The 18289-nt window shown below is 39.3% G+C and overlaps 1 protein-coding gene across 1 annotated transcript in view; it reads right to left on the reverse strand.

The window, feature by feature from the left end:
- tox3 (TOX high mobility group box family member 3) overlaps nt 1-15412 on the reverse strand; it is a 43591-nt gene extending 28179 nt beyond the window's left edge. Inside the window, exon 1 of the mRNA XM_031281589.2 lies at nt 14602-15412. Coding sequence (XP_031137449.1) covers nt 14602-14703 — 102 coding nt within the window. The 5' untranslated portion in view covers nt 14704-15412. The remainder of the gene's footprint in view (nt 1-14601) is intronic.
- Nucleotides 15413-18289: the final 2877 nt, after the last annotated feature.

Raw genomic sequence — 18289 nt, forward strand, 5'->3', positions numbered from 1 at the left:
GCTGTGTTGCTTGGCGCTACTGACAGAGGTCCGGCTGCAAATACTCTCGGGCTCCTCTCCAGAAATGTGTCTCCAAACTGACAATCAACAAGTTGGCAGAGATTAACGATTAATGACGGGGACATATTAGGTGAAATAATGAAGATGCACACATAGATGTTGTGTTTTGTACTGTTTCTGCATGTGCCTCTTCCCCCTCCCCCTGTGGTTGCAATAATGTATCTATAATCATAATGACTTGATGTGCTACAACAAAGGCTCATAAAGAAAGCCAGTGCATTGTGCCTGTAATGTCTTTGAGTTCCATAATGAAACAGCAGCTGGGAAAGACATCTGTGAACACATAGCAGTTACAGAATGGTTGAGCAGGCTCTTAAAAGCAATTAGCTATTTCATGCATTTTCTTCTTGGCATACTATTGTCCGTTCATCTGGTAGATTGACAGCACACCAGGACATCATTAGCAAACCTGACGGCTGTTGAGTCGCAGACATTGTTTTTCTTGTGACAGCAACCATCAGGCTAAGTGCTTCACTAATGTTTTTAGCAGTATCTAAACTCAAAATGTCACTTTAACATTTCCTACTTCAAAAGCAGTGCGAGCTTAAGATACCAGCTTTGAATAATTACAAACACTAAGCTTCAACTTTGATTCCATATCATTGCGCTGACATTTAAAGAGATTCAGAACAAAGACACACTACACATCTTTTAGTCATAACGCAAAAACGATTCCTTTCCTCTGTGTGAAATGACAGGTTGGAGATCAAAGGCACACAGAAACCAGGAGGTCTGCTCTGTTTTGAAGTGGTTCTTTTTTTAAGAGAACGAGGTAAGTTAGCAAAGTGTTTTTTTCTGTATTTGAGCCTTGACCTCTATTTTAGGACCATGCTGTGACTTTTTTCACTAAAATAAATAAATGACAGCAGGGTACAGTCCGCTCTGCACTCACACCTTCCCATGCACATGTTCTCCCATCACTTTTCATTTCTCTTCATTAGGCCCATGTCTGACCTGCTTCTCCATTCTCCAGTATATATAGTCTGCAGAGAGCATCAGAACGTGTGATATTGTAGTCTCAAATCTCCTGGTACCATGTTGTTTATATGCAGAGGTGAGGAACAACAAAATGTAAATAACTTGTAACTAACACAACCAAACCTTTTATATTCTAAAATACATATACAAGATACATGAGTGATCCAATGAATCAACATGTAAACAAAGCTTGTAATGACAAAATGTGTGATTTCAACAGGGGGCACCATGCTGGAAATAACTGACTGCAGCTTTAACTCAAAGTGAGAAACAGAATTCCCACCATCAACTTGTCATCAGCTAATTCACCTGGAGCCAGAGGAGGGAGATTCACTGGACACATAGTGAGAGTTAATCTCTTCATTCATCTTTGCTAAAGAGATCGACCCAATTAGCTTGCCACGTTGACTGACAACCCTTGTGTTGGCTTTTCTACCTCGACTTTTTTTCCCCTTCTTAAATCAGGAGTTATGCAGTTTATGCTGGCTCCAGCTGAAGGCCTCTAGAATTTTTAAAGGGACCTGTACAACAGTGAAATAATCATGATGTCTTTATTCAAATCTGTCGAGTCTGAAATATTCACCACTGCAATTTGCTGTGACTGATTAGCCAATGAAAGGGTTGCTTGGGGATAGCTCTGCAGAGTTCTGTAATTGAGCGGATTTGACTTGGGAGAGGTTTTTTCTGCTGATAACTACACACATTCTTCTTTTTAATGTACTTTTCTTTTTTTAGCCTCTCCTAAGAGCCAGTGCACATCAGAATTATGACGCTTACAGAAACAGCAGTATGTAGGACAGTTCATATTTTGATTGCTGTCACTAGAAAATGGGATTCCACATCGTGTTCCGTCTGATGATTTACCAAAGTGTCTCTGGTTGTAGCCCAGAAGCCAGTCAGTGTTAGTTGGCCTGGTCGCTGCAGAACTGTCAGATGTATAAACTCAAAGATTAGGGACACCAATGGCCCTTAGAAACGCCACCGTTGTCCTGACATCCCACAATACACTCGATTGATGCAAATCTATGTGTGCCACTAGTAATTTTGTATTACAAGATATGATGGCTCAAAAATGCTATATAGATATGCCATATTCAGTCATATTTTAAAGTAAGACTCCTTACAAATCAAAGGTTAAACCAAAGCAATTAAATGCATCACTGCACAATATTAATGTTAGCAAGACTTAGATAGACATTTAACTGATATTACTAAGTTATTACTTAGTTTGCTGCATTTATGACCCTTTCCTTCTGCTAATGTTACACTACATTTTAACATGTACCATTATTTTATCATTTTTACTAGATGCCACAGTCGCAACTGTTTAACAAAAGTTACATAGGATCACTTTAAATAGCTTTAAATAATTACTGCCATCCTTTCACAAGTCACACCTAATATATGTTGATAAGTGATGACCTGTGACAGTTTGACAAAAATATAGTTATATTCTGTAGCTGGCACATACATGAGGCTTAAAAAGGGATGATAAATAGTGCACTGAAAAGGGTAAGCCATTAAATAATGTCTAATAATAATGAGCTGTTTCATTATAATCCTGTTTGGGTAATTAAGAGATTAATATGTCAATGCTGGTTTTGGCAGGATCTGCTGCCAGGAAAGGCTATATTTACCACAATGCACTGAAAACAGCTTTCTTCCACATTAAATCTCATTTATATTGTTCAGAAAAAAAGAGGTGCTGTTATTCTTTTCTAAAACACACCACTAATGCTCTGGGGCAGGATTTGTCATTGTTATTCAGTGCTTGCTCACCTAAAACATGATACTTTTGGATTTTAATTAAGCACCAAGGTATGTCCCAAAGGGGTTCTGGCTTGGCAAAGGAAACTGCTTTGATTTATGTACTACTTTGTTGTTCCTGCTTGAAGCTTGCCTGTTATGAGAGACTGTGGTGAAAGAACTGGGCAATTCTTTTTTTTTGTTTGTTAATTAGTTCTTTTTAGGAATGTATTCTTGTGAAAATATCAATACCCGCTAATAGTGAGGATGTACATAAAGCTGTCTCTTCATGTCATCTCCTCAGCTCACAACAATCAAAGATAAACCAGTGACTATGTTAGGATTGGATAAATTAGGACTCTTACTGTAAGCTGGGTACAGGTTGATACACGTTCAGCTAAATTTGATGACAAACCCTAACTAAACCAAGAACAGCTGATAGGATATTACCTCAGTGTGTTCAGCTGCTAACAGGATCATAAATCTCTTCATGCATTTACATGCAGCCCCCATACTAACCCCCTCCATACAGCAGCAAATAGCTCAAATCAGCAATTTACTTAAAATACAGTACTATTTGCACAATAGTATGGGATGGCTTTTCAATAGCAATTGTATTCAAACACCATTTTCTGGTTATTAGATGAGTAATTATCAGCAAATATTGTGACACAATTCCTAAAGCAGAAGTGTACATATTTGTCAATTATAAAAATGCCTTTCAGTCATCTGGGTATGATATTAACACATCCTTTTATTCTATTTATAAAGTAAATATGATTTTCTGGTTGGACATACAATGCACAAGCCAAAACAATAAACCACATAAAAACACAAAACTACAGGTACTGTACAATGATTTGTGTAGTAATGAGAAGCTAAACACAGTTCAGATAGATGAACATCATATTGCAGGTAATGTAGCTTACATGTACTATAACATCCCAGATGTATTATACTCGTTAGCCAAAGCTAATATTGTGGTTTCTCTTTGTAGATAGGTATTACTTATTCAGTAATCGTATAGCGTGGGCAGCGGCCAGTTTTCAATATAAGACTTTAAAGTATTGGCAGGAGTATAATCCAGTCTAACCAGGTGTAAAATATGCAGCTGTTTGTAATAAAAGGCCACATGCCCTGCAATAACAGATGACAAATACTCACAAGTGATGTAATAATGTTCAGACAATCATCTTTTTAATTCAATCTGGTTAGAAAAGCACTATAGCTGTTGATTGTGTAATGGTGTCGAGTTTCTTTCACTTTTTATTTATTTAAGTTTCTCTGGATGAGTGTCAGCTGAATGACTTCAATGATAAAAGTGATGTAAGACCTCATCTTGGCCTTCTGTGCCACATAGACAAATCAAAGCAGTAGCTGAAGATGAAAGTGAAGATGGTTAGACACCTCAGTGACACAAGAACGGTTACAGAGAGACAGACCTTGTACAAGGTCTGCTCTCCTAGATGAGTATCAGAAGGTAATGGAGTCTCGAAACTACAGGGGTGCTGCTCGATCGCTACGATTAGCTAGTGGAACTGCTGAAGGTCACCACTGCAGAGCTGAGCAGCCACAGGCCCTCATAAAACCATGCAGCGTATCATTATTTTCAAAGTGTTTCATTATGGACGGTTAACCTTGGCTAACTCCGACCTCACACTTTAATCAGCTGCCTGTTATGCCTTTGAAACAGTGTAATCATTCAGCTTCTCTTCTTGTTCATCAGCGGGAGAGACACAAATATTGTGGAGCAAAGAAGGGAGAAATCCCTTTCCCTAGGCTTTGCAGGTATTTGAAAAGTTACACCGGGAGTCAGAACCTCCACAAATGAGGAACTAGATCAGTTTCCTTGGGAGGAATGTCATTTGAAAGAATCGTCAGTGGCCGTCCAGGGAGCAAAACCCTGCCAAGGCTGAGGCCTCACTGACCTTAATCTTGTTTCTACTTCTGCCATCCCGCACTGTGACCACATGTGAGAGAGTCCACGAGCCAGCAGAAACACACACATCACAATAAACAAGGACATGCTGTGAATGAGCCTTGACTTCAACTCCCTAAAATATCTGAAGTCGGCTCAAGAATTTCATGGACCCCATTCATGATCCCAGTTGAGGTTTCAAGGACTGGACCTTTATTATATGGCTGGAGCTTTTACTGAGGTCATGTCCATTGTTCCTTTTGATCATGTAATTTAATAAAAACTAGACATATTCATGAATACTGCATGATGTTCATACAACTGAAAATCTGACATAAGAATCCTCAAAGCAGTGATACCTAAGTAACATGTTGAGAGCTTTGCTCATTCAAATGAAAATAATTGTTGGGCAATTATAGCCAAACGAATGATGTAAGAGTGATGTAATGAGTCAACAGTGTTTTCTAATAATTGTGTTCTCTGCAAAACCTCTTTTATGTGTCTTCCCTACAGTATCAGCTCCTGGCAACTTAAAGCATCATTCCATCTGTATGGTTATGTTTAGGCAACTCAAAGCACTTGGTTGAGGGTTAGGAAAAGATTATGATCTTAGATCAATATTCAGATCAGTGCTTCTTGTCTCATGCCTTAAGTCAGGTTTACAGTCTGCACAGAGACAAAAAATCTTTATAGACATTTTAAAATGGTTGGTAGTAATGGAGTAGTAGTTGTTGAATAGCTTTAAATGAACTTGTTCTCTACGATGGATACAAAGACATTTCTGACAAAGTATAGGGAAGACAAAGGGCAAACCTATTCTTCTAAGAACAGCGGTTTTATTCCCCTCCGGGACTTTACGGTACATTGAGACTAGGGATGTCACGAGAACCGATACTACCGACACCATCCGGTTCTAAAATGACAAAACACCGACGATGCCCATTTTTTTGAGGCACCGTAGGCACCGTTAGCAACGATGCCCGCGTTAGCAGCATTGGTGCTGCACCTCTTCCGGAACTGATGGGGGCAGTATGCGCTTCAGAGTGTTCCAGTCGATACATTCAGAAGAAGGAGGTCACGAATGGGTGGCCGAAGTCACGCCCTAAAATATGAACGAGAGTCAACTCTACCCGACCTAAAAAACGGCATGTTCACTGCAAACTCATGGTCCTCTCTTTCCAATTTACAGCCCCCCTCTCTTGGCTTCAAATAACTCACCGTTGTCGGCTACAGCCACTGAACAGGCTACACGTTGTAAACAGCCGTGGCCCGCTTGCCTGCTCCTCCGTTAACATTAGCCGTTCGCAGGGTTAGCATGGCTGCTTTAGCCACGGTTAGCCAGGACCAGTCGGGATCACTTTACTGGCAGTGTCTCAATTGTTTTTGCGAGTAACCAACTCGGGTACTCTAGCTATATCATTCATTCAATGTGAGCACATGAATGTTGAAATGACATAAAATGCCCGTCCCTTGTAGCCGTGATAAATTAGCCTGAAGCTAACACTCAGCTACCTGTTCAGGAGGAAATTAGCCAACTCGGCGTCCTTTTGGACTCTAAGCTGTCTCCATCTTTCAAATATGTCTCCAATATTTGCCCGGGGTTTGTAACGTCTTTGGTCACGCAACTGTTAAAAACACTGTTGTTGTTTTTGCACAGTACCTTTTGAAAAGATGCCTGGAAGTCTGGAATGTGTCTGGGGACACTAGTTGTTGCACTATGACCATTAATTGCACTTTATTATGTTGTTCTATGCTCTATTGCACATGTTTTGTATGTCTTGTTGTGACATTTTGATATTTTTAAAATATTTTAATAAAGAAGTTCATGTTTCAAGTTAAAGTACATGGAATCTTAGAAAATCCTTTTTTTTTACCATGGTATCGAAATCTGCATCGAGAATCGTGTTATTTTACTGGTATTGGCACCGACTACTGAATTTTTGGTATCGTGACATCCCTAATCGAGATAATCCTCCATCAGTGCACTGTACTGAGATCTTGATATCATCATGAACATGCATCATGGCTAAAGACAAAAGTATACATGCCAGAGAATATCAGTCTAATGCATGTATATAAAATATCCAATCAAACGGTGGCAGGGTGAGATGGCAGTTCTCCAGTTCTAGGAGACTATTAAAGCTCATTTACGGGGAGTGGGGGGATGGGGAGTGGGTTTATAGGCTGCAGTATTATTGCTACGGTAGAGTAACTGCTGAGACAGACATTAACATTATCCAACTGCCACAAACAGACTTTATGTTTGAGGAGTGTTCGACAATCACAGCTATCTAGAAGACACTCGTTGAATATACGCATGAACACAAAGGAAACCCGTAAGCAGCAAATAAATCAGTCTAATTTTTTAAAGTTTTAAAGTGATGCTTACAGTTTCGTTCTGATAAAACAGGTTGCATTTAAAGTAAGTACTTCTCGAACTCTGCATCAATTGGTTCCAACATGCCATCTATTTGACCATTCAAATAAAACCCCCATTATTTAAGCGCTTTGTTCAACGGGTCTGAGGGATATTTGCACACCTGCTACTATTGTCAGTCCTTTTAGTGCAACCTGGTAACACGATGCATTATGGGAATGTGTCACATAGGAGGGGGCAGGTGAAAAGGGTGGATTAATCACACTGTGCAACATGTAATACTACAAACACCTGCAGCCCATTCACCTCTAATGAGAAATATATTCACATTAAACCTGACACATGAACAATTGCTGGAACACTGACTTATATTTCTCTAAGCAGGCTGCTTTAGTTATAATAGTCACAGCTAAATTGGAGTATAGAGAGAAATCCTACACCCAGACAATAATTCTTATTTGGTTGACAGGACTAATTACTGTTACAGGACTAATATTTAACTTTTGGAAATGTTATATTCTGCATTTACCCAATTGGAAGCTGACTTAAAAGCAAATAGCAGGAACAGCTGGAGGAACGAAGTCTAATATAGAGATAGCAGCAATGAATTCAACTACTCCAGCCTAGCAAATATTACCCATTACTGTTTGAGACGGACATTTGTCATTGGCCTATGCTCCTTGAAAAGAACTTAGGAGAAGAGCTTAAGTCAAGCAAGTTAAAAGCAAAGGAAAACAGCTGAATCTTTTGATAAAGTCTGTGAGCCCATTAAGAGAATTGGACATTAGATCTATGAAACAGGGAATGGCTGCCTCTCTGGAAAGCTTTAAAAATGAATGTGTCTAAACAGCGAGGCTAACCACTAAAGGGACACAACACTTATTGAATCAGCCAACCAGTAATGATTGACTGGTCCTTTTGAAAACTGCTTAATTCATGGTAAAAGCACTTTTCTGGGGCAGAGGGAGTTCTCCCTTTCCTTTTAATAAGTCAGCAAGGTTGAGGCTGTCAAAGATGTAGTGAGCCAAAACCAGATTAAAAAGGTTTATCATGGTGGAAAAAATATATCTTGTGGGGGCCTGCTTTAATTCAAAGAGACACAGTATTCACATAAATATGACTCTTTCAAACTCCTAAAGGAGGTTAATTTGACCTTTGACCTTACAAGATAAGCTAACACAAGCAGTAGATTTACTATCTTCCATGTCAATACAGTATATACAACTTAGCCAAACTCGGAAGTGTTTTTGGTACTCGAATCAAGAGGTATCTTAGCCTTATCCTAAGATCATCCAATCCTAAAACTCCCTCACTGCCCTTAACAGTGTCATCTACTCTTCTTCTATAGGGACAGACTGATCTCAATAAGTGGCGTATGTATGACACACCAATTCGTATGCCATTATTGGCGTGTTATCAAGACGCATAATTGCTTTTTAGCGTGTTTATCAATGCAGTTTGGCCTCTATTGACTTACATTACCTTGCGATTTCGTGTCAATTTACGCCGTAGCGAGTAGTATAAAAGCCCGAAAATCCGCATAGGGAGGTTGGTTGGGGTGATGGATGGGTCAAACAACACAGGACTTTCACCCAGGAGACCGGGGATCGTGTCCCGCGTGTCACATTTCCTAAACCCAACCATCGCTTTCTTCTTTTCCTAAACCTAACCCCGTTCTTCTTTTCCTAAACCCAACCCCGTTCTTCTTTTCCTAAACCCAACCTCGTTATTGTTTTCCTAAACCCAACCGTCCGAAAAGCGATTATGCGTCTTGATAACACGCCAAAATGGCATACGAATTGGCGTGTCATACATACACCACTTATTGAGATCAGTCTGCAACCCGTCCGCAGTATGGCGTAGACATACACGCGGATAGCTCAACGTGCTGTATACGGCGTAGACATACACGCGGATAGCTCAAAATGCATACAGATAACATGCCACTTGGCTTTAGAAAGTGGCGTGTATGTTTACGCGAAGTCATGATGTCACGTTGATAGGGAGCTGCAGGTAAGGTTAACAACTTTTTCATACTGCACTGTACTGCATCTAAACTATCTACTGTGAATGTGATGATCAGAAATTAGAAATATAAATGTTGTTAAAGTGATCACAAAGAGAACTAATATTCACTTACAGGACAAAAATAACTATATAACTATACGCTGAAAACACTACAACTAAAAAAAAACAACTCGTTCATGACTTTGGATGTCAACAAACATTTCTCAGGCACTTACATAGTTTGATGGATGATGTAGTGATGTTGTGTTCAAGATCACAATCCAATAACAAATGTGCCTCTCCTGTGGATTCATCCTCTTTGTATCACTGAAATAGATGTTTCTGAAACAGCCAGGCAGCTACAAATAGTGAAGACTTTCACTGTCATTGTTAATCCTAAAGGAAAAACATAAAATGATATGCACATGGTTGGCCTACTGTGTGAAGACATTCAACATTGAAGCATGTTTTTTTTGATTGGTTTTACACTGGAGCTCCAATTTGTCCCTGGTTATAAAATCACAACCTGAGGCCAACTCACTACAGCGAGATGTTCTTTGTCTACAAGAGTGTGAGGTCTGCCTAAATGAGCCACGCTGAGTAATGTACATGGGGATGTAATAAAGTGGATTTATGAGCAGTGATGGCAGGATTACAGAAGGTCTTTACAAGTGCTGATCTGGGTAATGGTCTATGTCTGTCTAATATTTCAGAGCCTCTCATATCCACCTCATAAACAAAGCAGGCAACCTGGTCTTATGTTCCCACAGGTTCAGATCATCAGATTGTAGTGGTAAAACAAGTTGAAATGAAACTCAATGGGACTTAGTTGGTGTGTGTGTGTGTGTGTGTGTGTGTGTGTGCCATTATGTCCTCATCTCAACGTGATCAACAAAATAAAGAGAGAGTGACAGCTGTGATAATGTGGTGCCACAATAATCAGAAACTATTAGGCTCATAATTTAATACAAGGCTGCTATAGCTCTTGATTGGGTCGCTTCTTTAGAAATGATCCCTGTGAACCCCTTAAAAGTCAGTTTTTATAAACATTATATAGTTACTACCAATATGGCTCTATTGATACCTCATCAGTGTATGATATCATCCGCTTTGTTCAGTTTTAAGACATCGTGTAGGAAGTGGAGAGCTGTGCATTAACAAAATGTTAACATCTGCCCTGTGGAGACATGTGTGTAGTGCAGATTGTCAGACAGAGCAGTCATTCTTGGAGGCAGGAACTCCAAGTAGAGTGTGTCTTCAAGCAGGCGGACTAAAATTAGGTGTTTAATAAATCTGCTGAACTACATCTCCTGACAAGCTAAAATTAAAAGACTCAGCAAAAAACATCAGCTATTCACATCGTGGACATTTAAACATTTAACATGCACCTTGAAGTCATATCCATCAACTGCTGAGTTTGACAAAGCAGACAGCCTCTGAGGTTACACCCCACCCCTACACACACACACACACACACACTTAAAGCTGTGTTTGGATATGTTTAGAATGTGTGTGATGAAATGGCACCAGCTGTGTACACTGGAGAGATGCACAAGGCCCCCTGGTTGAGCAGAGTGTTAACCCCTTCCCTCCCGATGAAGCAGAAAAGACAGCAAAGACAAAAGAGTCCTGGCCCACCATGGTTTGGACACAATAACAGGTTATTGCCCAGGAGTTTGTTGCTGTGGAAGTACATTACTTAGGGTCCTTCCCTCAGTTCTTTAAATCTTTGCTGTTTTTAGTTTCCCTACATATGCATGGGTCAGTAGGGCCCACGTGAAACATGAGCAGGCTTCTGTTTCACCTATTTTACAGGCTCAATAAAATCCTCTGATAAGTTGTTCAGTTTAAAAAAGTAAAAAAAAAAATAAAATAGGCTAAACTATGTGCAGCAGCAGAGGATTTGGCTTATTATAAAGTGCTTGAAGTTGTAATTGTTAAAATTTAGACACCCTGAGCAGCTACTTTGTCAGAAATACCCCAGGAGAGCAACTGGTGCCTTTGTTTACTACGCAACCAACCAAACTATTAAACGTTGTTATAATAAAGAAGTCAGCCAATAATGATTACAACCACAACATGATTGCTTGCTGAACATGGCACGAGAAGTTTTCAACAAAAGCACGGCACAGCAAAGTTGGTTACCTTGCTGAGGAGTTGGTGATGTGCAGCCTGTTGTTTGCAGCTTTCTGATTAAAAATAATTAATTTAATAATTTAATAATAATAAATAAATAAATAAATAAATAAATAAATAATAATAATAATAATAATAATAATAATAAATATATATATATATATATATATATATATATATATACCACGTTTTTTTGCAATAATACATTGATTAGAAACTTGACAATAACTCGTCCTTGCATGTTGAAATGATTTACTAACAAAAGTTGTATGTCCCCTTACAGCGCTTAACATCAACAATAATACAGTAGGTCACACAGGATGATTTCAGTTTGCACCTTTCCATCTACAATGTGCTATGTTTGCCGATGGTCTACTTACTGCAATAGTGCCATTAAAACACTGATGTAATTCAAAGAATTATGATGTCTCAGTGGTGCTGGTATTAGTTTTGCAAATAAACCTCAAGTTTTAGCACCAGTGCAGGTGAAGAGTTTGTATTAACATCTGTTGGTAATTTTAGTCTCTCTGCGCCTGGAGGTAATGAAAGCCCACACTAAATGGTTACTGTATCTGAAACATTATTAAACCTTAAAAGAAAAAAATAGACCAGATGGTCATAAATATGAGAATAACACGGAGTCCCTTTCATGAAACCATTAAAGTCAATCACATTTGACTTTTACAAAATACCAAAACCAGTCAAATCCAAACAGCTCCTTGTCTTTGGTTGATGCTGTGCATGACTGAGGAGTTTGCCCAGAGAAACCACATAACTTTTAACTGTCTCGCATCACTGGCATCACCAAAATAAGAAATTGGACAAATGAGCACTAGATGCCCATGTATTCATTTGATCTTTTCCTTTCTGTTCTCTTATACATTTTACTGACTACGACCAGGTGTTCTTAAACGAGCCAAAGAGCCAGTAAATCCAAGAGTCATAATTACAGATAAATTAAAAACCATGCAACTTGAAGTATTAAACAAATCAGTTAAAGTAGGGGCATTGGCAGTGCCCTTAAGCATAGCTGATAAGCTGTAAGCTTAAGTAAAGCTAGTTTAAGAGAAGCGGACCCTGCTGTGACAGCCCTGTCCCCCACCTGAAAACTCTTCATTTAATGGTAAAAACTCACACCAACATTTGCTGTAAGGAGAGTGTTGTGTTTAATTCTACCAGATTACAGCAAGTGATTTTTCCTTGAATTTATTTTGAGTATTATTCAGCTGTGTGAAGTTGTGGCATGTTTCTCTTCAGCACTGCCGTTTCCCCTTCATCTCCATGCCAAAAGAAACAGGCAGCTTCATTAGTCATGACTGCAGCACCTAATTAAGTTTGTGCCACTCGTTTGGATTTTTCTGTAAATTTAAAAGAATCTCTGATGTCTCAAAGCGCCTCTGGGCCCTTCGGTCTCTGTTGTCATTAAAATTGAACATGTCCTGTGCCAGCAATTTGAGGGGGTATGGTTTCAAATCAAAACTGTGAATCTAGTGGAAGTTTTGCTGTTTGCAGAAGGGGCTGTTACTGCTTATAAATAGATTAAAGATGTAATGTCTCAGTTCTGTGGGACTTGAAAAAATGCCACATCTTATGGATGACTAACCACTCTGCATTGTGCTACCTTTCAGCGAGCTGATTCAACTAAATTGGAGGCTTATTTGGAAGATGCATGCGAAAGAGTGTTCGCCGTGGAAAGGCATTGTAATTAGCATAAAAAGCATGCTTTGTACTCTGCCTCTCTCTCTCTCTCCTACATAACTGGTGGCGATACTACCTTCTCACCACCCTCCCTCTTTCTCCTTTTGCATTGTAGCCAATTACTGTTACAGATGGAAAATTTTCCTTGACCTGGGGAATTTATGAGCAGGAATAAAATCGCACTTCGACTCTTACACCAATTCAAAGCAATCTAGTTAAAATGTATCAAGGCTGATGAAGACATGATGAAATTGGGCACAAATGACAACTTGGCCACATGACAAAGAGCTGATGAAACAGTCAGACAAACCTGGTAACTGTTTTGAGCAGCATCAGATTGCATGGGCAAACAGCACTATAGGGCTGAATAATTTGAAAGGGTGGGTGTGTGTGTGTGTGTGTGTGTGTGTGTGTGTGTGTGTGTGTGTGACAGAGAAAGATGGGGGATGTAGGTGCTACCATTGTTTAAACTTTGTAAAAACAGCACGCTGCGGTTGTGTCATTAGTCTGTCATAGTGATGTTCCCTCTTGCATTGGTACAAGTGAGTCACGCTCCTGATAGATTATGGGCCAGATAGTTCAGGTGTTACATCACTGACAAAATATCACAAACTATCATCTGTGTTTTAACATAACCTCTCCCTCAAGTTAGAGTGTTAATAAACTTGCCATACCTCAGCAATGGTCTTATTCACAGCTTAGAAACAGGGCTGCTTGTATACAGATGTAGGGAAGTGAATAAATCGACTTGTGAAACAATGCTTAAAAATAGGCTGTTTAACCTAGGAGCAAGTCGATAAAACTGTGTTGTACATGTGGCTGCCTCTCTGGGTATGCCAGTCAGGGGTTTACTGATGCCATGTTTGAGATAAGTGCACAACAGCGCAATGGTGACAATGAATGCATTCATTCTGAACAGATAACAAGTGTGCTGTCTATATCTCTTTCTGTATGGTTGTGTTTCTGTGCAGAGCTGTAAAGTTAATTTTCAGCACTATCTCCAAGACCTATTAACAGCAACCCTGATGTGCTGAAGCTAGTTATATAAAGTTGTAATGAGTGGGAATGGAGAAAAACAGTAACTCACTAACAAATTGACATGCCAAAGGGTAAACACGTGTTTGTAAAACATGGTATTTAACTGCTTTATTTGGGTCTTGTAACATGATCACAGCCCCGCAGAGCATTTTATTTGACACTAGATACACTGTATAGCCTAATACTTTCATCACATTCTAATGTATCACTGATGTTTAGGAACATGTAACTGTATAGCCAACAGCGCCCATGACTGTGGATCACATCACTCTGGTGAGAGTTTAGCAGTGCAGTGTGGCCGGTCTGAGCTGGACAAAAGTACCACTGTTCCACTACACTTGTCTTGTGCTCTCATTTCCATTATTAATACACAACAGCAAAGTTTGCGGCAGGAAAGGGAAGTATTAATTAAGCAACTCCGGAAAGACCGTCATCATTAGCGGCTTAAGTCAGAGAGAAACAAGTGGATGGCAACTCATAAGACAATGAAACTCGTTAGTTTTAATTCAACTTAATTTTAGATAGATGTTCAGTCATTAGGACTGGAGCAGCCCGGAGTTACGTCGCACTCATGGTTTCAGCACCAGGGTGGTCACACAAGCACAAAACTAGACTACAGCACAAAACAAGAGGGGTTTCTCACCTTATTGAAGTTGTAGTAGCCCAAACAGTGGGCAAAATCCAGGTTTGGTGGTTCTCCTGGAATAGAATTCCCACCAGCAGTCGGATAAAATCGTACATCCATGATGTGTGAGGGAGCCGCGCAGCTGTAGCTGTAGCCTACTCTGCACGGAGATCAATTTGTTTCTGCCGTTTAGAATCCCAGCGCACAGAGAGAGAGAGACGGAGAAAGAGAGGCGGTAAAACTGACCCAAGCTTTGTTGGGGTGAATGAGACCCTGCGTTTGGGGGGGAAAGGCTCGGGTAAAGTTTCGATATTCCTCTTCTACACCTGGTTCAGCCGCTTCATCTCTGAGGAAGCCCACATGAAGGTTGGACTGAGCCGAATAGGCTGTCCGTCAAGCAGCAGTAGACGCTGTGTGCCCATGCATTTACACACAGCTGCTCCTGTATACAAAGAAGCCACGAGACCGGCGACTGAGCGTGTGGGTCCACCTCCTTTTCCTCCCCCTTCAGACGCAGAAAAAAGAAAAGAAAAAATGAAAACTGTAACAAAGTGGTAATGATAACCACAAAGTAAGCCCGCACGTCAAAACAGTACCGTACTCAGTGTGTCCGTGTCCTCCGCTGTGTCTCTCAGAAGTTTTTTTCTCCAACTTAGAAAACTAGTTGGTGAAGCAGTCTGAGTAAGCTAGCTGGCTGCACGAGCCCATCTGCTAAGTACAGTGATTTGAGGGTTTGTAAAACAAGAAAAAACAAAACTCCACAGATGGTGCAATTAGTGGATATGATATAGTGCAGAGTGATCGAGTTCAGCCTGTCGTAGTGATGAACAAGGCAAAATGTGTGAACACGGCAGCCACTCCCCAAACACAGTAAGCCACTCCCATGAAAACACTGCATGTAAGTCCATGTGACATATTAGCACATGATAATTACAATTACAGGAGTTTCTTTTTGTTGCATGCTTATGTGAATTGTATTCTTTTAATCCACATATATTACCACATCATTATTTTCTGTGTTTTGTCTGAGCACCAATTTTTCAAATCAAAGTGATTCTAGTCTCTAGTCAATGGGGAATGACAGCATGCTTTTAATAAGTATGTTATAGGCTAATCTATGTCATATGTTCTTTGTTTTATGGCTGACTTTTCTTTGGCTTAATTCCCATTTCACCTCTCAAATGTTTCTGAAGTCCATATGTTTATTTACCTCAAACAGCTAATGACTAGATGTTAGCTGTAGCTAACAATGTAGGCTACAGCCCAGTTGTGTGTCTTGTGTGTGAATCTGAACCAGAAATTACCACAAGCTCGTTCTTTTTGTTGTTATCCTCCAGTCTTTCTCTCTTTTTCTTCTGTTTCTGTCTGTTCATGAATTGGAGTCATAATGCCCCAGAATAATTGAAAAATTTAAATCTTGGACAGACACGTCTTCACCTCAAGGCAAACTTGCGACACTAACATCTTTGTCTTGACTTTTGCATCACCTCTAAAATTCACTTCATGTTCTGCCTGAATACATTTTTCGTTTCAGACCACCACCATAGATGAGGTTCTCAAAGTCAAGACATTCTAACTTTTTCCGCAGCCTATCCCTGCATTTCTTTATGTCTAGGTCTACATGTAGCTAAATAGCCCAAATGACAGAAGCTATTTAGTGGTAATCATCAAAAGTTATCAATTTGTACATGTTTACTTGTAGTATCTGCACTTCTACTAGTTTTTCTGTACATATATTCAGCTACACTTCTTTTTTCTACAGTAGGACAGTATAATCATTCAGATAGACTTTATCTCAAATTCATTTGAAATACAGGTTGCTCACAATTGTATGTACATTGTGCTCTAGATGGCAGGGATTTGTAACATTTTACCATTTCTAGCGTGATATCAGTTAGAAATCTCCCCTGCTTACAGCCCTGTTTCAGACCCCCTATACAAAATAATGGTTAGATGCAATGATAATAGCATTAGGCTATTTTGTAATTATGAAAAAAATGAGGAGTAAAGAAAAATATGAGAAAGTACCACAGCTAATGTGCAGAGATGGTGGTGCTCAGAATTAACTGAGAAAACAATACATCTGGCTCTCGTTGTCCTAACTGTATTTGACACTATTTCCTTTTTTTCCACTTTCATGATAATACGCATGTGTTTTATGCTACTATACTAAGTACTCATACCAAAATGTAAGTCAGTTTGACTGTGTCAACAGTGTTTTTACAATCGCCTATGACATTTCCAAAATGGAATGAGTGTTTTCTGACCTAACAGGTCTATTATTAACGTATTATTAAGTTTGGGCAAACTAAAGTACTTGGTCATAAGGGCAACATGTGGTGCCAAAATAAAAGATTACATTATAAACCTTTCATTTGGACTGTTTTCAATGAGACATTATGCATTGTGTTGATGCTGCGTTAAAAATACTGAGACATAGTGTTAACCTAACTGCCATCGACAGCTACAGAGTCAGTCCCAATGGGATTAAATGGGGGATCCTTCCAATGTCGCCTTCTGACATGAACAAAAATGTCAACAACTGCCCCAATATTACAAATCCTAGAGTATCTCACTATAATTTTGTCTATGGAAATACCAAATACCCCTTTGTATCTCTGGCCACCTGGCATACATGTGCACTTCACCACTATTGTGTTTTACTGCAAAGGCGTACTGTGTGCATGCAGTCTGTGTACAATTCTGCCAATACAGTGCTCTGTTTTCTTCTCAGTTTCTGGTTCAAAAATAAGATTGTAGAAGTGTTACTTTTTATGCCGCGACTGGAAATTATTTCTAGACAAGCAGATCAGACATATTATTTTTGAGTAGAACTACTTCACAGCACTTGGAGAATAGGTGTACCCCGCGGATCCAAGTCCACCATAAGACTATCTGATCAGGTTTATAGGTAGACATAGTGTATGCGTGGGGAAAAAACAAACAAGTAAAAGTAGTTTATGGTTTACTGGTGAAACAGTTGAAAGGTTTGTGTAAAAAGCAAGTCAGAAAATAGAAAGTAAAACTGGGTGCAGAAAAACATTGAAATAGTGTTGAAGGAAATATGTTACTGGTTACATTTAAGAAACATAACCAAGAACTAAAAAGTATAATTAAATAGTACACCTGCTTGTATTGTAATAAGACATTCACAATATTGTGTGAATACCAGACGCAATAATTAGTTGAACTTTAAACAGATCTCCTTTGAAGTGGGTAATGTTTCTTATAAAAAAAATCTATACTATAACTCTTTTTACAGCAGACATTTTGACTTTGCATAGCAGGAAATGTGCAATTAATAACATTCATAATGGCTGTGTTACATTTAAGCTTTAGTATAACTTTTTTTATAATAATGGACATCCGTTACATTCAAGCCATTGCCAAATGAGTTGATAAAAGCAATAATAATAATCAAGGTAATAATAATCAGCTTCACAAAAATCTCTCTGTTTTTAGGCTATGTTAAAAAAATTATGTCGTATGGTGACTTTCGCGTGCAGAAATTTGAGTGAAGATAATTACCTCCTCTAAAGAGTCCATCATGTTTTTTTAATCCTCCGTGTCCTCCTTTGTTACTAGCAACTGCACAGAGGAGGGGTGGTGGTTGTGCACAATCACGGAAGGCTTGTATCATGTGGAGCGCCGACAATTTTGTTGTAATTACTTAGAATTCCTCATGGGGGATACCTTTAAAGGGTCC

Source organism: Sander lucioperca, chromosome 3 (assembly GCF_008315115.2).
Source record: "Sander lucioperca isolate FBNREF2018 chromosome 3, SLUC_FBN_1.2, whole genome shotgun sequence".
NCBI classification, from domain to species: Eukaryota; Metazoa; Chordata; class Actinopteri; order Perciformes; family Percidae; genus Sander; species Sander lucioperca.